At 39.9% G+C, this 21,552-nt stretch overlaps 1 protein-coding gene across 2 annotated transcripts in view; it reads left to right on the top strand.

The window, feature by feature from the left end:
* Nucleotides 1-21,552, top strand: part of DNAH14 (dynein axonemal heavy chain 14) — a 575,377-nt gene that overhangs the window by 254,762 nt on the left and 299,063 nt on the right. For both annotated transcript variants that reach the window (XM_030936505.1, XM_030936506.1), the window contains one exon: nt 17,411-17,545. In XM_030936505.1, coding sequence (XP_030792365.1) covers nt 17,411-17,545 — 135 coding nt within the window. The remainder of the gene's footprint in view (nt 1-17,410; nt 17,546-21,552) is intronic.

Below are 21,552 nucleotides of genomic sequence, written 5' to 3' on the forward strand. Positions count from 1 at the left end.
ATTTTAAGATTTTTTTCTATTTCTATGAATAAAGTTATTGTTATTTTGACAGGGATTGATTGCACTGAAACTAAAGATCACTTTGGGCAATGTGGACATTTTAACAATATTAATTCTTCCAATCCATGAACACAGGATACCTTTCCATTTATTTGTGTCCTCTTTACTTTCTTTAATAAGTGTTTTATAGATGATGATAGATGTTTTGTAGAGATCTTTCGTGTTGTAGGTATTGCATATTTTTGTAGCTATTATAAATGGGATGCTCTCTTGATTTCTTTCTCAGTCAGTGTTGCTACTGGCATATATAAATGCTACTGATTTTTGTATGTTGATTTTGTATTCTGCAACCTTATTAAATTCATTTATTAGTTTTAAACGCTTTTTGGTGGAGTCTTTAGTACTTTCTGTATAGATGATCATGTCATCTGCAAATAGGACAGCTTAAATTCCTCCTTTCTAATTTGGATCCTTTTTATCCTTTCTCGTGCCTAATTGCTCTGGCTAGAACTTCAAGTAACATTTTGAGGAAAAGTGGTGAAAGTGAGCATCCTCATCTTGTCCCAGATCTTAGAAGAGAGGCTTTCAATGTTTCCCTGTTCAGTATGATGTTAGCTGTGGGTTTGTCATATATTGGCTTTATTGTGTTGATGTATGTCCCTTCTATGCCCAGTTTGTTTAAGGTTTTTTTTTTTTATTATAAAGGTATGCTGATTTTTACAAATGCTTTTTAAGCATCTGTAGTAATGATAATGTGGTACTTGTCCCTGATTTTGTTAATGAGATATATCATGTTTACTGTTTTGCATATGTTGAACAATCCTTGCATTGCTGGGATGAATCCCACTTGATCATGGTGAATGATCTTTTTAATGTCTTGTTAAATTCAGTTTGCTAGTATTACATTCAGAATTTTTGCATCTATGTTCATTGAGGATATTAGTCAGTGGTTTCCTTTTTTGTTGTGTTCTTGTCTGGTGTTGATATCAGAGTAATGCTGGCTTCATAGAACACACTGGGAATCATTTTCTTGAAGAGTCTGAGGAGAATTGGTATTAGTTCTTCTTTAAATGTTTGGTAGAATTCAGCAGTGAAGCCATCACATCCTGGGCTTTTCTTTAATGGAAAACTCTTTATTACTCATTATTGACCTGCATAGGTTTTCTTTTCTTCATAATTCAATCTTGATAAGTTATATGTGTCCAGGAATATATCCATTTCTTCTAGGTTTTCTAATTTGTTGGCATGTAGTTGTTCATAGTAGTCTTTTATGATCCTTTGTATTTCTGTGATATCAGCTATAATGTCTCCTTTTTCTTCTCTGATTTTATTTATTTGAGTCTTTTATTGTTAGTCTAGTGAAAGATTTGTTGACTTTTTTTTTTTTAGATCTTTTCAATAAACAAGGTGTTAGTTTTATTGATCTTTTGTATTTTTTACTCCCTATTCTCTCATCTTTATTTCTTTTTCTTCTCATTTGGGTTTTGATTGTTCTTATTTTTCTAGTTTCTTGAGGTGTAAGTGTTGATTTTGAATCTTTTTACTTTTTTGATGTAGATGTTTATTGCTATAAACTTCCTTCTTTTTTTTTTTTTTTTTTTTTTTGAGATGAAGTCTCACTCTGTCCCCCAAGCTAGAGTGCAGTGGTACAATCTCAGCTCACTTCTGAGACTTAGTTAGTAAGACTCACAGGATCTGGTGGTTATTATTTTCCTGCACAAGCTGTGTACCTCCAGGGTTCAAGCGATTCTCCTGCCTCAGCCTCCTGAGTAGCTGGGACTGCAGGCACCCACCGTGCCCAGCTAATTTTTGTATTTTTAGTACAGACAGGGCTTCACTATGTTGCCTAGACTGGTCTTGAACTCCTGACCTCGTGATCCACCCACCTCGGACTCCTAAAATGCTGAGATTACAGGCGTGAGCCACCACACCCAGCCAAACTTCCTTCTTAAAGGAAGGAATGCATTATATTTATCCAACTTCCTTCCTTCCCTGCTTTTGCTATATCCTCTTGGTTTGGGTATGTGGTGTTTCCATTTTCATTTGTCTCAAGGAATTTTTAAAATTATTTTTAAATTTTTTTCATTGACCCATTGGTTGTACATGAGCACGTTAATTTCTACATATTTGTAGTTTCCAAAGTTCGTCCTGTTACTGATTGTTAGTTTTAATTCATTGTTCTCAGAAAAGATACTTGATAGGATCTCCATTTTTTAAAAATTGTGAAGACTTGTTTTGTGGCTTAATATATGGTTTGTCTTTGAAAATGTTCATTGTGCTGTTAAAAATAATGTCTATGTTATATCTGTTGGGTGAAATATTCTATTAGGTTCATTTGATCTAGAGTGCAGTTTAACTCCTATGTTTATTTATTTTCTGTCTATATGAATTATCCATTGATGACAGTTGGGTGTTGAAATCTCCTATTATTGTATAATATGGTTTGGCTGTGTCCCAACCCAAATCTCATCTTGAATTCCTACGTGTTGTGGGAGGTAAATGAATTATGGGGGCAGATCTTTCCCGTGCTGTTCTCATGATAGTAAGTCTCATGGGATCTGATGGTTGTTATAACGGGGAGTTTTCTTGCACAAGCTCTTTTTGCTTACTGCCATCCCATGTAAGAGGTAACTTGCTCTTCCTTGCCGTCCGCCATTTTTGTGAGGCTTCCCCAGGCATGTGGAACTGTAAGTTCAATTAAATCTCTTTCTTTTATAAATTGCCCAGTCTTGGGTGTGTCTTTATCAGTAGCATGAAAACAGCTAATGCAGTAAATTGGTACCAGTAGAGTGGAGTGTTGTTGAAAAGATACCTGAAAATGCAGAAGCGACTTTGGAACTGGGTAACAGGCAGAGATTGGAACAGTTTGGAGGGCTCAGAAGAAGACAGGAAAATGTGGGAAAGTTTGGAACTTCCTAGAGACTTGTTGAATGGCTTTGACCAAAAGCCTGATAGAAATATGAAAAATAAGGTCCAGACTGAGGTGGTTTCAAATAGAGATGAGGAATTTGTTGGGAACTGGAGTAAAGATGACTCTTGTTATGTTTTAACAAAGAGACTGGCAGCATTTTGCCCCTGCCCTTGAGATTTGTGGAACTTTGAACTTGAGAAAAATGATTTAGGGTGTCTGACGGAAGAAATTTCTAAGCAGCAAAGCATTCAAGAGCTGATTTCGGTGCTGTTTAAAAGCATTCCATTTCATAAGGGAAGCAGAGCATAAAAGTTTGGAAAATTTGCAGCCTGACAATACAATAGAAAAGAATATCTCATTTTCTGAGGAGAATTCCAAGCCAGCTGCAGAAATTTGCGTAAGTAATGGGGATCCAAATGTTAATCCCCAAGACACTGGGGAAAATGTCTTCAGGGCATGTCAGAGGTCTTCACAGTAGCACTTCCCATCACAGGCCTGGAGGCCTAGGAAGAAAAATGGTTTCATGGGCCAGACCCAGGGTCCTTGAGCTGTGTGCAGCCTGAAAGAGGACAACATAGAGCTCCAGCCATGGCTTCAGAGGGTGCAAGCCTCAAGCCTTAGCAGCTTCCATGTGGTGTTGAGCCTGCAAGTACACAGAGGTCCAGAACTGGGGTTTGGAAACCTCTGCTTAGATTTCAGAAGATGTATGGAAATGCCTGGATGTCCAGGCAGAGGTTTTCTGCAGTGGTGGGGCTCTCATGGAGAACCTCTGCTAGGGTGGTACAGAACGGAAATGTGGGGTCAAAGCCCCCACACGGAGTCTACTGGGGCACCATCTAGTGGAGCTGTTAGAAAAGGGCCACCATCCTCCAAAACCCAGAATGATAGATCCACTGACAGCTTGCTCTGTGCACATGGAAAAGCCATAGATGCTCAATGTCAGCCAATGAAAACAGCCAGGAAAGAGGCTCTACCCTGCAAAGCCACAGGGGCAGAGCTGTCTAAGATGAGCAGAATCCACCTCTTGCATCAACATGATCTGGATGTGAGACGTGAAGTCAAAGGAGATTATTTTGGAGCTTTAAGATTTGACTGCCCTGCTGCATTTTGTACTTACATGAGGCCTGTAGCTCCTTTGTTTTGGCCAATGTCTCCCATTTTGAATGGCTGTGTATTAGTCTGTTTTCATGCTGCTGATAAAGACAGACCCAAGACTGGGAAGAAAAAGAGGTTTCATTGGATTTACAGTTCCACATGGCTGGGGTGGCCTCAGAACCATGGGGGGAGGCAAAAGGCCCTTCTTACATGGTGGCAGCAAGAGCAAAATGAGGAAGAAAAAGCGGAAACCCCTGACAAACCCATCAGATCTCATGTGACTTAATTCACTATCACAGGAATAGCAGGAGAAAGATCATCCTCCATGATTCAATTGCCTCCTCTGGGTCCCTCCCACAACACATGGGACTTCTGGGAGATACAATTCAAGTTAAGATTTGGGTGGGACACAGCCAAATTATATCAGGCTATGTTTATCCAATGCCTGTACCCCCATTTGTATCTAGGGAGTAACTAACTTGCTTTTGATTTTACAAGCCCATAGGAAGAAGAGACTTGCCTTGTCTCAGATGAGACTTTGGACTGTGAACTTTTGAGTTAATGCTGAAATGAGTTAAGACTTTGGGGGACTGTTGGCAAGGCATGACTGGTTTTGAAATTTGAGGACATGAGATTTGGGAGGGACCGGGGTGGAATGATGTGGTTTGGCTGTGTCCCCACCCATATCTCATCTTGAGTTCCCATGTGTTGTGGGAGGGACCCAGTAGGAGGCAATTGAATTATGGATCAAGTCTTTCCCATGCTGTTCTTATGATAGTAAGTCTCGTGAGATCTGATGGTTATTACAAGGGGAAGTTTTCCTGCTCAAGCTCTTTTTGCTTGCTGCCATCCATATAAGGTGTGACTTGCTTCTCCTTGCCTTCTGCCGTGATTGTGAGGCTTCCCCAGCCACATGGTACTGTAAAGTCCAATTAAACCTCTTCCTTTTGTAAATTGCCCAGTCTTGGATATGTCCTAATTAGCAGTGTGATAACAGACTAATACATCATATTGCAGTCAATCTCTCCCTTTAGATCTGTTAATATTTGCTTTATATAATTAGATGATCCAGTGTTGAGTGGATACATATTTACAATTATTATATTATCTTGTTGTGTTGACACTTTTATCATTATATAATGTCCTTTTACTCTTTTTTCAGTTTTTGACTTAAAATCTATTTTACCTGTGTAAGTATTGCTATTCCTGCTGTTTTTTGTTTCCATTTGCATGGAATATCTTTTTCTATGCATTGACTTTCAGTCTATTTGTGTCTTTATAGGGAACATGAGTTTCTTGCAGGCAGCTTATAGTTGAGTCCTGTTTTATTTAATCTATTCAACCCCTCTGTCTTTTAATTGGATAATTTAGTTCATTTACATTCAGGGTTATTATTGATGTGTGAGAACTTGCTACTGCCATTTTGTTACTTATTTTCTGGTTGTTTTGTAACTCCTCTTTTCCTTTCTTCTTTTCTTCCGATGAAAAGAAGCAAACTAAACTAAAAATCTCCATATTATAACTTCATCTTCCCCACCTTTCAACTTGTGGATATCTCCATTTACATCTTTTTATACTGTCTATCTCACAATAAATTGTTGTAGTTATTATTTTTGACATTTTTCTCTTTTAGTCTTCATATTAAAGACATGAATATTTTACACACTACAATTACAGTATTAAGTAATGTGAATTTTGGTATACCTGCTTTTATCAGTGAGCTTTACACCTTCAAATTTTTCATGTTACATGTTATCATAATTTTCCTTCAGATTGAAGAGCTCCTTTTAGCATTTCTTGTAAGACAGGTCTGATGGTGATGAATCCCCTCAGCTGTTGCATGTCTGAGAAAGTTTTCTAACTCTCATTCATGTTAGAAGAATGGGTTTTCTGGCTAAAGTATTCTCAGTTGGCAGTTTTTTTCTGTCAGGACTTCAAATATGTGATCCCACTGTCTCTGGTCTCTAAGGTTTCCAATGAAAAGTCTGCTGCCAGATGTATCAGGACCCCTTTAAGTGATATTTGCTTCCTTCTCTTTCTGCTTTTAGGACTTCTCCTGTCCTTGATCTTTCAGAGTTTATTATATGCCTTGGGATAGTCTTATTTGAGTTAAATCTGCTTGGTGATCTTTGATCTTTCTGTATCTGGATATTTATATCATTCTCTACATTTTTAAAGTTTTCTGTTATTATTTCTTGATATACACATTCTACCCCTTTTTTTTCTCACACTGTCTCTTGAAGGCTAGTGACTTTTATATATGCTCTTTTGATGCTATTCCACAGATGTCATAAGCGTCCTTCAATTTCATTCTTGTCTGTTACTCTACTCTCGCTGTGTGTCTTAGTCTGTTTTGTGTTGCTGTCAAGAAATATCTGAGGCTGAGTAAATTATAAAGAAAAGAAGTTTATTTGGTTCATAATTCTGATGACTGAAAAGTTCAAGATTTGGCACCCAGTGAGGGCCTCTGGCTGCTTCCACGCATGGCAGGAAGTGAAAGGGAGCTGCCATGTGTAGATATAACATGGTAATACAGGAAACAAGAGAGAGATGGGCAAGATGCCAGGCTCTATTTAATAACCAACTCTTGAAGAAACTGTAATAGGGAAGGCATTAATCTATTAATAAAGGATCCCCTACAAGATATAAATACTTCTTATTAGGCCCCATCTCCATCAGACATCAAATTTCAACATGAGTTATGAAGGTGACAAATATTCAAACTGTACCACTGAATACTTTCAAATAGCCTGTCTTTGAGCTCACTGTTTATTCTGATGGATCTGTTCTGCTGTTAAGACCCTCTATGCATTATTTTAAATTAAGTTTTTATTCTAGACCTACAGGGTACATATACAGGTTTGTTACATGGTTATATTGTGTGATGCTGAGGTTTGGGCTTCTATTTATTCCATTATCCAGATAGTGAACATAGTACACAATAGGAATTTTTTCAACCCTTGCTCCCTTCCCTTCCTCTCTCCTTCTGGAGTCCCTAATGTCTGTTGTTACCAACTTTCTGCCCATGCGTACTTAAGATTTACCTGTTACTTATAAGTGAGAACTTGTGATATTTGGTTTTCCATTTGAGTGCTAATTTGTATAAGATAATAACCTCCAACTGCATCCATGTTGCTACAAAGGACCTGATTTCATTCTTTTTTTTTTATTTTTTTATTTTTTTATTTTTATTCTACTTTAAGTTCTAGGGTACATGTGCATAACGTGCAGGTTTGTTACATATGTATATTTGTGCCATGTTGGTGTGCTGCACCCATCAACTCGTCAGCACCCATCAATTCATCATTTATATCATGTATAACTCCCCAATGCAATCCCTCCCCCCTCCCCGCTTCCCATGATAGGCCCCGGTGTGTGATGTTCCCCTTCCTGAGTCCAAGTGATCTCATTGTTCAGTTCCCACCTATGAGTGAGAACATGCGGTGTTTGGTTTTCTCTTCTTGTGAGAGTTTGCTAAGAATGATGGTTTCCAGCTGCATCCATGTCCCTACAAAGGACGCAAACTCATCCTTTTTTATGGCTGCATAGTATTCCATGGAGTATATGTGCCACATTTTCTTAATCCAGTCTGTCACAGATGGACATTTGGGTTGATTCCAAGTCTTTGCTATTGTGAATAGTGCCGCAATAAACATACGTGTGCATGTGTCTTTGTAGTAGAATAATTTATAATCCTTTGGGTATATACCCAGTAGTGGCATGGCTGGGTCATATGGTACATCTAGTTCTAGATCCTTGAGGAATTGCCATACTGTTTTCCATAATGGTTGAACTAGTTTACAATCCCACCAACAGTGTAAAAGTGTTCCTATTTCTCCACATCCTCTCCAACAACTGTTGTTTCCTGATTTTTTTAATGATTGCCATTCTAACTGGTGTGAGATGGTATCTCATTGTGGTTTTGATTTGCATTTCTCTGATGGCGAGTGATGATGAGCATTTTTTCATGTGTCTGTTGGCTGTATGAATGTCTTCTTTTGAGAAATGTCTGTTCATATCCTTTCCCCACTTTTTGATGGGGTTGTTTGTTTTATTCTTGTAAGTTTGTTTGAGTTCTTTGTAGATTCTGGATATTAGCCCTTTGTCTGATGAGTAGATTGCAAAAATTTTCTCCCATTCTGTAGGTTGCCTGTTCACTCTGATGGTAGTTTCTTTTGCTGTGCAGAAGCTCTTTAGTTTAATTAGATCCCATTTGTTAATTTTGGCTTTTGCTGCCGTTGCTTTTGGTGTTGTAGACATGAAGTCCTTGCCCATGCCTATGTCCTGAATGGTACTACCTAGATTTTCCTCTAGGGTTTTTATGGTATTAGGTCTAACATTTAAGTCTCTAATCCATCTTGAATTAATCTTCGTATAAGGAGTAAGGAAAGGATCCAGTTTCAGCTTTCTACTTATGGCTAGCCAATTTTCCCAGCACCATTTATTAAATAGGGAATCCTTTCCCCATTTCTTGTATCTCTCAGGTTTGTCAAAGATCAGATGGCTGTAGATGTGTGGTATTATTTCTGAGGGCTCTATTCTGTTTCATTGGTCTATATCTCTGCTTTGGTAACAATACCATGCTGTTTTGGTTGCTGTAGGCTTGTAGTATAGTTTGAAGTCAGGTATCGTGATGCCTCCAGCTTTGTTCTTTTGACATAGGATTGTCTTGGCAATGCGGGCTCTTTTTTGGTTCCATATGAACTTTAAAGCAGTTTTTTCCAATTCTGTGAAGAAACTCATTGGTAGCTTGATGGGAATGGCATTGAATCTATAAATAACCTTGGGCAGTATGACCATTTTCATGATATTGATTCTTCCTATCCATGAGCATGGTATGTTCTTCCATTTGTTTGTGTCCTCTTTGATTTCACTGAGCAGTGGTTTGTAGTTCTCCTTGACGAGGTCCTTTACATCCCTTGTACATTGGATTCCTAGGTATTTTATTCTCTTTGATGCAATTGTGAATGGAAGTTCATTCCTGACTTGGCTCTCTACTTGTCTGTTACTGGTGTATAAGAATGCTTGTGATTTTTGCACATTAATTTTGTATCCTGAGACTTTGCTGAGGTTTCTTATCAGCTTAAGGAGATTTTGGGCTGAGACGATGGGGTTTTCTAAATATACAATCATGTCATCTGCAAACAGGGACAATTTGACTTCTTCTTTTCCTAACTGAATACCCTTGATTTCTTTCTCTTGCCTGATTGCCCTAGCCAGGACTTCCAACACTATGTTGAATAGGAGTCATGAGAGAGGGCATCCCTGTCTTATACCAGTTTTCAAAAGGAATTTTTCCAGTTTTTGCCCATTCACTATGATATTACCTGTGGGTTTGTCATAAATAGCTCTTATTATTTTCAGGTACGTTCCATCAATACCGAATTTATTGAGCGTTTTTAGCATGAAGGGCTGTTGAATTTTGTCAAAAGCCTTTTCTGCATCTATTGAGATTATCATGTGGTTCTTGTCTTTGGTTCTGTTTATATGCTGGATTACATTTATTGATTTGCATATGTTGAACCAGCCTTGCATCCCAGGGATGAAGCCCACTTGATCATGGTGGATAAGCTTTTTGATGTGCTGCTGAATCCGGTTTGCCAGTATTTTACTGAGGATTTTTGCATCGATGTTCATCAGGGATATTGGTCTAAAATTCTCTCTTTTGGTTGTGTCTCTGCCAGGGTTTGGTATCAGGATGATGTTGGCCTCATAAAATGAGTTAGGGAGGATTCCCTCTTTTTCTATTGATTGGAATAGTTTCAGAAGGAATGGTACCAGCTCCTCCTTGTACCTCTGGTAGAATTCAGCTGTGAATCCATCTGGTCCTGGACTTTTTTTGGTGGGTAGGCTATTAATTGTTGCCTCAATTTCAGAGCCTGCTATTGGTCTATTCAGGGATTCAACTTCTTCCTGGTTTAGTCTTGGGAGAGTGTAAGTGTCCAGGAAATTATCCATTTCTTCTAGATTTTCTAGTTGATTTGCATAGAGGTGTTTATAGTATTCTCTGATGGTAGTTTGTATTTCTGTGGGGTCGGTGGTGATATCCCCTTTATCATTTTTTATTGCGTCTATTTGATTCCTCTCTCTTTTCTTCTTTATTAGTCTTGCTAGCGGTCTGTCAATTTTGTTGATCTTTTCAAGAAACCAACTCCTGGATTCATTGACTTTTTGGAGGGGTTTTTGTGTCTCTATCTCCTTCAGTTGTGCTCTGATCTTAGTTATTTCTTGCCTTCTGCTAGCTTTTGAATGTGTTTGCTCTTGCCTCTCTAGTTCTTTTAATTGTGATGTTAGAGTGTCCATTTTAGATCTTTCCTGCTTTCTCTTGTGGGCATTTAGTGCTATAAATTTCACTCTACACACTGCTTTAAATGTGTCCCAGAGATTCTGGTATGTTGTATCTTTGCTCTCATTGGTTTCAAAGAACATCTTTATTTCCGCCTTCATTTCATTATGTACCCAGTAGTCATTCAGGAGCAGGTTGTTCAGTTTCCATTTAGTTGAGCGGTTTTGATTGAGTTTCTTACTCCTGAGTTCTAGTTTGATTGCACTGTGGTCTGACAGTTTGTTATAATTTCTGTTCTTTTACATTTGCTGAGGAGTGCTTTACTTCCAATTATGTGATCAATTTTGGAATAAGTGCGATGTGGTGCTGAGAAGAATGTATATTCTGTTGATTTGGGGTGGAGAGTTCTATAGATGTCTATTAGGTCCACTTGGTGCAGAGATGAGTTCAATTCCTGGATATCCTTGTGAACTTTCTGTCTCGTTGATCTGTCTAATGTTGACAGTGGAGTGTTGAAGTCTCCCATTATTATTGTATGGGAGTCTAAGTCTCTTAGTAAGTCTCTAAGGACTTGCTTCATGAATCTGGGTGCTCCTGTATTGGGTGCATATATATTTAGGATAGTTAGCTCTTCCTGTTGAATTGATCCCTTTACCATTATGTAATGGCCTTCTTTGTCTCTTTTGATCTTTGATGGTTTAAAGTCTGTTTTATCAGAGACTAGGATTGCAACCCCTGCTTGTTTTTGTTCTCCATTTGCTTGGTAGATCTTCCTCCATCCCTTTATTTTGAGCCTATGTATGTCTCTGCATGTGAGATGGGTCTCCTGAATACAGCAGACTGATGGGTCTTGACTCTTTATCCAGTTTGCCAGTCTGTGTCTTTTAATTGGACCATTTAGTCCATTTACATTTAAGGTTAATATTGTTATGTGTGAACTTGATCCTGCCATGATGATATTAACTGGTTATTTTGCTCGTTAGTTGATGCAGTTTCTTCCTAGCCTCGATGGTCTTTACATTTTGGCATGTTTTTGCAATGGCTGGTACCGGTTGTTCCTTTGCATGTTTAGTGCTTCCTTCAGGGTCCCTTGTAAGCCAGGCCTGGTGGTGACAAAATCTCTAAACATTTGCTTATCTGTAAAGGATTTTATTTCTCCTTCACTTATGAAACTTAGTTTGGCTGGATATGAAATTCTGGGTTGAAAATTCTTTTCTTTAAGAACGATGAATATTGGCCCCCACTCTCTTCTGGCTTGGAGAGTTTCTGCTGAGAGATCTGCTGTTAGTCTGATGGGCTTCCCTTTGTGGGTAACCCGACCTTTCTCTCTGGCTGCCCTTAAGATTTTTTCCTGCATTTCAACTTTGGTGAATCTGGCAATTATTTGTCTTGGAGTTGCTCTTCTGGAGGAGTATCTTTGTGGCGTTCTCTGTATTTCCTGAATTTGAATGTTGGCCTGCCCTACTAGGTTGGGGAAGTTCTCCTGGATGATATCCTGAAGTGTTTTCCAACTTGGATCCATTTTCCCCCTCACTTTCAGGCACCCCAATCAGACGTAGGTTTGGTCTTTTTACATAATCCCATACTTCTTGTAGGCTTTGTTCATTTCTTTTTCTTCTTTTTTCTTTTGGTTTCTCTTCTCGCTTCATTTCATTCATTTGATCCTCAATCGCTGATACTCTTTCTTCCAGTTGATCGAGTCGGTTACTGAAGCTTGTGCATTTGTCACGTATTTCTCGTGTCATGGTTTTCATCTCTGTCATTTCGTTTATGACCTTCTCTGCGTTAATTAGTCTAGCTGTCAATTCTTCCACTCTTTTTTCAAGATTTTTAGTTTCTTTGCGCTGGGTACGTAATTCCTCCTTTAGCTCTGAGAAGTTTGATGGACTGAAGCCTTCTTCTCTCATCTCGTCAAAGTCATTCTCTGACCAGCTTCGATCTGTTGCTGGCGATGGGCTGCACCCCTTTGCAGGGGGAGATGCGCTCTTATTTTTTGAATTTCCAGCTTTTCTGCCCTGCTTTTTCCCCATCTTTGTGGTTTTATCTGTCTCTGGTCTTTGATGATGGTGACGTACTGATGGGATTTTGGTATAGGTGTCCTTCCTGTTTGATAGTTTTCCTTCTGACAGTCAGGACCCTCAGCTATAGGTCTGTTGGAGATTGCTTGAGGTCCACTCCAGACCCTGTTTGCCTGGGTATCAGCAGCAGAGGTTGCAGAAGATAGAATATTGCTGAACAGCGAGTGTACCTGTGTGATTCTTACTTTGGAAGCTTCCTCTCAGGGGTGTACTCCACCCTGTGAGGTGTGGGGTGTCAGACTGCCCCTAGTGGGGGATGTCTCCCAGTGAGGCTACTCAGGGGTCAGTGACCCACTTGAGCAGGCAGTCTGTCCGTTCTCACATCTCAACCTCCGTGTTGGGAGATCCACTGCTCTCTTCAAAGCTGTCAGACAGAGTTGTTTGCGTCTGCTCAGGCCTCTGCTCCTTCCCCTGTTGTTTTTTTAGCTGAGCCCTGCCCCCAGAGGTGGAGTCTATAGAGACAGGCAGGTTTCCTTGAGCTGCTGTGAGCTCCACCCAGTTCAAGCTTCCCAGCGGCTTTGTTTACCTACTTAAACCTCAGCAATGGCGGGCGCCCCTCCCCCAGCCTCGCTGCTGCCTTGCGGTTAGATGGCCGCAGACTGCTGTGTTAACAATGAGGGAGGCTCTGTGGGCGTGGGACCCTCCCGGCCAGGTGAGGGATATATTCTTCTGGTGTGTCCGTTTGCTTAGAGCGCGGTATTGGGGTGGGAGTTACCCGATTTTCCAGGTGTTGTGTGTCTCAGTTCCCCTGGCTAGGAAAAGGGATACCCTTCCCCCTTGCACTTCCCAGGCGAGGCGATGCCTCGCCCTGCTTCAGCTCTCGCTGGTCAGGCTGCAGCAGCTGACCAGCACCGATTGTCCGGCACTCCCTAGTGAGATGACCCCAGTACCTCAGTTGAAACTGCAGAAATCACCGTTCTTCTGTGTCACTCGCGCTGGGAGTTGGAGACTGGAGCTGTTCCTATTCGGCCATCTTGCTCCGCCCCCCCGATTTCATTCTTTTTTATGGATGCATAGTATTTTATGGTGTGTATTTGTGACATTTTCTTGATCCAATCCACTGTTAATGGGCACCTAGGTTGATTTCTTGTCTTTGCTACTATGAATAGTGCTGCAGTGAACATATGAATGTAGATACCTTTTTGGTATAATGATTAATTTTTCTTTGGGTACATTCCCTGTAATAAGATTGCTGGGGCAAATGGTAGTTCTATTTTTAATTCCTTGAGATATCTCCAAACTGCTTTCCACAGTGACTGAACTAATTTACATTCCCACCAACAGTGTATAAGTATGCTCTTTTCTCTACAGCATCACCAGCGTATGTTTTTATTTTGCTTTTTAGTAGCAGTAGCAGCCATTCTAATTGACGTGAAACCAATTCATTGTGGTTTTGATTTCCTTTCTCTGATAATTAGTGATATGAGCATTTTTTCATATGTTTATTGGCCTCTTATATGTCTTCTTTTGAGAAGTGTCTGTTCATCTCCTTTGCCCACTTTTTAATGGAGTTATTTATTTATTTATTTATTTGTTTGTTTGCTTGTTGAATTCTTTAAGTTGCTTATAGATTTTGGATACTACACCTTTGTCAGATGCATAGTTTACAGTCATCTTCTCCCCACTGCTTATTTTTGTCAGTTTTGTTGAAGATCAATGGTTGTAGATACATGGCTTTATTTCTCGATTTTCTATTCTGTCCTGTCATTCAGATAAATAAGCCAAAAGAACAAAATATAGAAGAAATCGCTGGGTGTAGTGGCACATGCCTGAAACCCCAGCACTTTGGGAGGCCGAGGCAGGTGGATCACTTGAGGTCAGTAGTTTGAGACCACCCTGGCCAACATAGTGAAACCCTGTCTCTACTAAAAAAATAAAAATACAAAAAGAATGAGCTAGGAATGACAGCATATGCCTGTAATCCCAGCTGTCTGAGAGCTGAGGTAGGAGAATCGCTTGAACCCTGGAGGCAGAGGTTGCAGTGAACTAAGATTGCACCATTGCACTCCAGCTTGGGCAACAGGGTGAGATTTCATCTCATAAAATAAAATAAAAAGAAATTAATTAAGAAGTTAACCTTATTAAATGTGGACACTTCATACATGATACAAGTAGCAAACCAGTAAGGAAGAGTCTTGGAAAAATGATTATTCACATGAGGAAAAACAGATCATCAACTGGCATCTTAAAAATATTCCAGACAATTTAAAAATGGGAAATGTGAATATCTAAAACTTTTAGGGAGATTAAGGTACAGCAAGATGGTGGAATAGAACCTTCAAAGAATCATACCCTTGAAAGAACATCAAATTGAACAACCATCCACACAAGAAAATGCCTTCACAAGAGCTAAATAATTAGGTGAGAGATCAGAGTACCTAATTTTACCATAAAAACAGAAAAGACACATTGAAAAAAGTAGAAAGAGCAGTCTCACACTGCCTACACTAGCCCTACCCCAACCCCAGGCAGCACAGAGCCCAGGGAAAGATTCTGTCCACTTGAGAGATAGAGAGAGAGGAAAGTGTGTGAGACTTTGCATTTAGTACTGGCCCTGCCACAATAAAAGACAACACTAGGCATAACACCATGGCCCCGATTCCAGGCTGGTGACCAGGAAGAGAGTATTTAGACTCACTGTGGACCAGAGAGGAATCTGTCATCCCAGTGGGAGAAACTCAAGTCCTGACCCAATTCACCCTTGGCTGACTAAAGTGGGCTCAGGTCCCAAATAAAATTCTGTCATAGGCAGGCCATAGTACAACAGTCCTTGGGTGATGTCAATGCTGTGCTGATCTGTGAGGCTGGGGGCTTTGGGTGTGGCCCTGCATGATGTCAACTGCAGCAGCTATGCAGAGCCCATGTCACTCTTTTCCCAGCTCCAGGCAGTGCAGTGTGAAGGGAGACTCTTTCCACTTAGAAGGAGAGGAAAGGATGCAGGGGACTTTGCCTTGGAACCTAGTACCAGCTCTGCCACTGTAAACTAGAGTACCAGAAAAGCCTTGTGGACCCTGATTCCAGGCAGATACTCCTGAACAGTATTTCTATACCCAATCTAGGCCAGAAGGGAATCAGCTGCCTTGGTAGGATGGATCAAAGTCCTGGCCAGCATCATTACTGGCTAACTAAAGTGGCCTTGGACAATGAATAAATATCAATGGCAGGTAGGCAGTGGTGGCTGCAGGCCTTGGGCAAGCCCCAGTGCTGCAAAGGTCTAGAAGCCATGGGTAGTGTGGTACCAGCTCTAGGATGTGACAAAAAAGGTATTAAGAGGAAAGTTTATAGCGCTGAATGCCTACATTAAGAAGTTAGAAAGATCTCAAATTAGCAATCTAGCGTTGCATCCAATTGAAGTATAAAAACAAGAACAAACTAATCCCAAAGCTAGCAGAAGAAAAGAAATAACTAAAATCAGAGCAGAACTGAAGAAAACTGAGAGATTGAGACCCAAACATCTATACAAAGGATCAATGAAACCAAAAGTCGGTTTTTTGAAAGGACAAACAAGATCAATAGACCACTAGCTAGATTAACAAAAAAAATAGGAAGATCCAAGTAAGTACAATCAGAAATAACAAAAGTGATGTTATAAGCTACCCTACAGAAACACAAAAGATCCTCAAAGACTATTATGAACACTTCTATTTACACAAAATAAAAAATCTAGAGGAAATGATTGAATTCCTAGAAACAAACAACCTCCCAAGATTCATTCAGGAAGAAACTGAAACCATGAAAAGGTCAACAACACATTCCAAATTGAGTCAGTAACAAAAAACCTACTAACCAAAAAAAGCCCTGGACCAGAAAGATTCACAGTCAAATTCTACCAGATGTACAAAGAAGAGCTAATACCAATCTTAATGAAATTATTCAAATAAAAAATCGAGTAGGGATTACTCCCAAAGTCATTATATAAAATCAGTATAATATCACAATGACAAAAGAAAACTACAGACCAATATCTTTGATGAACATAGATGCAAAAATCCTCAACAAAATACTAGCAAACTAAATCCAGCAGGACATCAAAAAACGTGAATTCACCATGATCAAGAAGCCTTGATTCCTGGGATGCAAAGTTGGTTCAACATATGCAAATCAATGAATGTGATTCACCACATAAACAATTAAAAACCATATGATTGGCTGGGCACAGTGGCTCACACCTGCAATTCCAAGACTTTGGGAAGCAGAGTTGAGTGGATCGCTTGAGCCTAGGAGTTCAAGACTAACCTGGCCAACGTGGGGAAACCCCATCTCTACTAAAAATACAATAATTAGCCAGCTGTGGTGGCACGCACCTGTAGTTCCACATACTCAGGAGGCTGAGGCATGAGAATTGCTTGAACGTGGAAGGCAGAGGTTGCAGTGAACCCAGATTGTACCGCTGCACACCAGCCTGGGCAACAGAGCAAGACTCTTTCTCAAAGAAAAAAAAAAAGCAAAACATATGATTGTCTCACTAGACACATAAAAAGCATTTGATAAAATCCAACATCCCTTTTTGATAAAAACTCTCAATGAACTAGGCATCAAAGGAACGCACCTTTAAAAAATAAAAAAAGAGCCATATTGAATAGGTGGAAACTAAAAGCATTCCCCATAAGAATTAGAATACGACAAGGACGCCCACTCACACCACTCTTATGCAACACAGTACGGGAAGTCCTAGGCAGAACAACCAGATAAAAGAAAGGAATAAAAAACACCCAAATAGGAAGAGAGGAAGTTAAATTATGCCTCTTCACTGATGGTATGACTCTGTACCTATTATTAAAATAAAATAAAAATAAACATAGCCAAGAGACTCCTAAATCTGGTGAACAACTTCAGCAAAGTTTCAGGACACAAAATCAATGTAAAAAAAATCAGTAGCATTTCTATACACAAATAACATTCATGCCGAGAGCCAAATAAAGAATATAAATTCATTTATTATAGCCACAAAAAAATAAAATAGTCATTGGATGTAGAGATATATTTGTAAATAAACTTAAAATCATTAATGAATGAATAAATCTGTAAATTTTGTTTTAGGTTTGTGTTGGTGTGATGTTAGTGGGCCCAACAGGTGGAGGAAAGACAACAGTCAGAAGAATTTTGGAAAAAGCGTTAACACTATTACCAGTTGCAGACTTCTTATCAGTTGCAGAAAGAAAATCTACTTCAAAGGTAAATGTTCTGTTAAATAAAATGTTTCTATATTTGTGCATACCTTATTTTACCTTTAATTAATATTTTATGTTCTCTTTATACTGGTATTTTCATTACTTATTAAACTTATTGCTAGGAATTTTGTAGTTAAGAATCATAGTGCGGGTGGAGCAAGATGGCCGAATAGGAACAGCTCCAGTCTCCAGCTCCCAGCGCAAGCGACACAGAAGACAGGTGATTTCTGCATTTTCAACTGAGGTACTGGGTACATCTCACTAGGGAGTGCCGGACAATCACTGCTGGTCAGCTGCTGCAGCCCGACCAGCGAGAGCTGAAGCAGGGCGAAGGCATCACCTCACCTGGGAAATGCAAGGGGGAAGGGAATCCCTTTTCCTAGCCAGAGGAACTGAGACACAAAACACCTGGAAAATCGGGTAACTCCCACCCCAATACTGCGCTTTACCAAGGGTCTTAGCAAACGGGCACACCAGGAGATTATGTCCCACACGTGGCTGGGAGGGTCCCACACCCAAGGAGCCTCCCTCAGTGCTAGCACAGCATTCTGCCATCTAACTGCAAGTCAGCAGCGAGGCTGGGGGAGGGGCACCCACCATTGCTGAGGCTTAAGTAGGTAAACAAAGCCGCTGGGAAGCTTGAACTCAGTGGAGCTGGCAGCAGCTCAAAGAGGCCTGCCTACCTCTGTAGACTCCACCTCTGGAGACAGGGCACAGCTAAACAACAACAACAACAACAAAAAGCAGTAGAAACCTCTGCAGACTCAAACAACTCTGTCTGACAGCTTTGAAGAGAGCAGTGGATCTCTCAATAGGGAGGTTGAGATCTGAGAACAGACAGACTGCCTGCTCCAGTGGGTTCCTGATCCCTGAGTAGCCTAACTGGGAGACATCCCCGACTAGGGGCAGATGGACACCCCACACCTAACACGGTGGAGTACACCCCTGAGAGGAAACTTCCAAAGCAAGAACCAGACAGGTACACTTGCTGTTCAGCAATATTCTATCTTCTGCAGCCTCTGCTGCTGACACCCAGGCAAACAGGGTCTGGAGTGGACCTCAAGCAATCTCCAACAGACCTAGAGCTGAGGGTCCTGACTGTTTGAAAGAAAACTAACAAACAGTCTCTGATAAAATAGACTTTAAACCATCAAAGATCAAAAGAGACAAAGAAGGCCATTACATAATGGTAAAGGGATCAATTCAACAGGAAGAGCTAACTATCCTGAATATATATGCACCCAATACAGAAGCACCCAGATTCATAAAGCAAGTCCTTAGAGACTTTCAAAGAGACTTAGACTCCCAAACAATAATAATGGGAGACTTCAACACTCCACTGTCAACTTTAGACAAATCAACGAGACAGAAAGTTAACAAGGATATCCAGGAATTGAACTCATCTATGCAGCAAGCAGACCTAATAGACATCTATAGAACTCTCCACCCCAAATCAACAGAATATACATTCTTCTCAGCACCACATCGCACTTATTCCAAAATTGACCACATAATTGGAAGTAAACAACTCCTCAGCAAATGTACAAGAACAGAAAATATAACAAACTGTCTCTCAGACCACAGTGCAATCAAACTAGAACTCAGGACTAAGACTCTCAATCAAAACCGCTCAACTAGGTGGAAACTGAATAACCTGCTCCTGAATGACTACCGGGTACATAACGAAATGAAGGCAGAAATAAAGATGTTCTTTGAAACCAATAAGAACAAAGATACAACATACCAGAATCTCTGGGACACATTTAAAGCAGTGTGTAGAGGGAAATTTAGAGCACTAAATGCCCACAAGAGAAAGCTGGAAAGATCTAAAATTGACACTCTAACATCACAATTAAAAGAACTAGAGAAGCAAGAGCAAACACATTCAAAAGCTAGCAGAAGGCAAGAAATAACTAAGATCAGAGCAGAACTGAAGGAGATAGAGATACAAAAAAACCTGCAAAAAATCAATGAATCCAGGAGTTGGTTTTTTGAAAAGATCAACAAAACTGATAGACCGCTAGCAAGATTAATAAAGAAGAAAAGAGAGAAGAATCAAATAGACGCAATAAAAAATGATAAAGGGGATATCACCACCGACCCCACAGAAATACAAACTACCATCAGAGAATACTATAAACACCTCTATGCAAATCAACTAGAAAATCTAGAAGAAATGGATAATTTCCTGGACGCTTACAGTCTCCCAAGACTAAACCAGGAAGAACTTGAATCCCTGAATAGACCAATAGCAGGCTCTGAAATTGAGGCAACCAAAAAAAGTCCAGGACCAGATGGATTCACAGCTGAATTCTACCAGAGGTAAAAGGAGGAGCTGGTACCATTCCTTCTGAAACTATTCCAATCAGTAGAAAAACAGGGAATCCTCCCTAATTTATTTTATGAGGCCAACATCATCCTGATACCAAACCCTGGCAGAGACATAACAAAAAAAGAGAATTTTAGACCAATATCCCTAATGAACATCAATGCAAAAATCCTCAATAAAATACTGGCAAACCTGATCCAGCAGCACACCAAAAAGCTTATCCACCATGATCAAGTGGGCTTCATCCCTGGGATGCAAGGCTGGTTCAACATATGCAAATCAATAAACGTAATCCAGCATATAAACAGAACCAAAGACAAGAACCACATGATAATCTCAATAGATGCAGAAAAGGCCTTTGACAAAATTCAACAGCCCTTCATGCTAAAAACGCTCAATAAATTCGGTATTGATGGAATGTATCTCAAAATAATAAGAGCTATTTATGACATATCCACAGCCAATATCATACTGAATGGGCAAAAACTGGAAAAATTCCCTTTGAAAACTGGCACAAGACAGGGATGCCCTCTCTCACCACTCCTATTCAACATAGTGTTGGAAGTTCTGGCTAGGGCAATCAGGCAAGAGAAAGAAATCAAGGGTATTCAGTTAGGAAAAGAAGAAGTCAAACTATCCCTGTTTGCAGATGCCATGATTGTATATTTAGAAAACCCCATTGTCTCAGCCCAAAATCTCCTTAAGCTGACAAGCAACTTCAGCAAAGTCTCAGGATACAAAATTAATGTGCAAAAATCACAAGCATTCTTATACACCAGTAACAGACAAACAGAGAGCCTATCATGAATGAACTTCCATTCACAATTGCGTCAAAGAGAATAAAATACCTAGGAATCCAATGTACAGGGGATGTAAAGGACCTCTTCAAGGAGAACTACAAACCACTGCTCAGTGAAATAAAAGAGGACACAAACAAATGGAAGAACATACCATGCTCATGGATAGGAAGAATCAATATCGTGAAAATGGCCATACTGCCCAAGGTTATTTATAGATTCAATGCCATCCCCATCAAGCTACCAATGAGTTTCTTCACAGAATTGGAAAAAACGGCTTTAAAGTTCATATGGAACCAAAAAAGAGCCTCCATTGCCAAGACAATCCTAAGTCAAAAGAACAAAGCTGGAGGCATCACGATACCTGACTTCAAACTATACTACAAGGCTACAGTAACCAAAACAGCATGGTACTGGTACCAAAACAGAGATATAGACCAATGGAACAGAACAGAGTCCTCAGAAATAATACCACACATCTACAGCCATCTGATCTTTGACAAACCTGACAAAAACAAGAAATGGGGAAAGGATTCCCTATTTAATGAATGGTGCTGGGAAAATTGGCTAGCCATAAGTAGAAAGCTGAAACTGGATCCTTTCCTTACTCCTCATACGAAAATTAATTAATTCAAGATGGATTAGAGACTTAAATGTTAGACCTAATACCATAATAACCCTAGAAGAAAACCTAGGTAATACCAATCAGGACACAGGCATGGGCAAGGACTTCATGTCTAAAACACCAAAAGCAACGGCAACAAAAGCAAAAATTGACGTATGGGATCTAATTAAACTAAAGAGCTTCTGCACAGCAAAAGAAACTACCATCAGAGTGAACAGGCAACCCACAGAATGGGAGAAAATTTTTGCAATCTACTCATC

This window comes from Rhinopithecus roxellana, chromosome 8 (genome assembly GCF_007565055.1).
Source record: "Rhinopithecus roxellana isolate Shanxi Qingling chromosome 8, ASM756505v1, whole genome shotgun sequence".
Taxonomy (NCBI): domain Eukaryota; kingdom Metazoa; phylum Chordata; class Mammalia; order Primates; family Cercopithecidae; genus Rhinopithecus; species Rhinopithecus roxellana.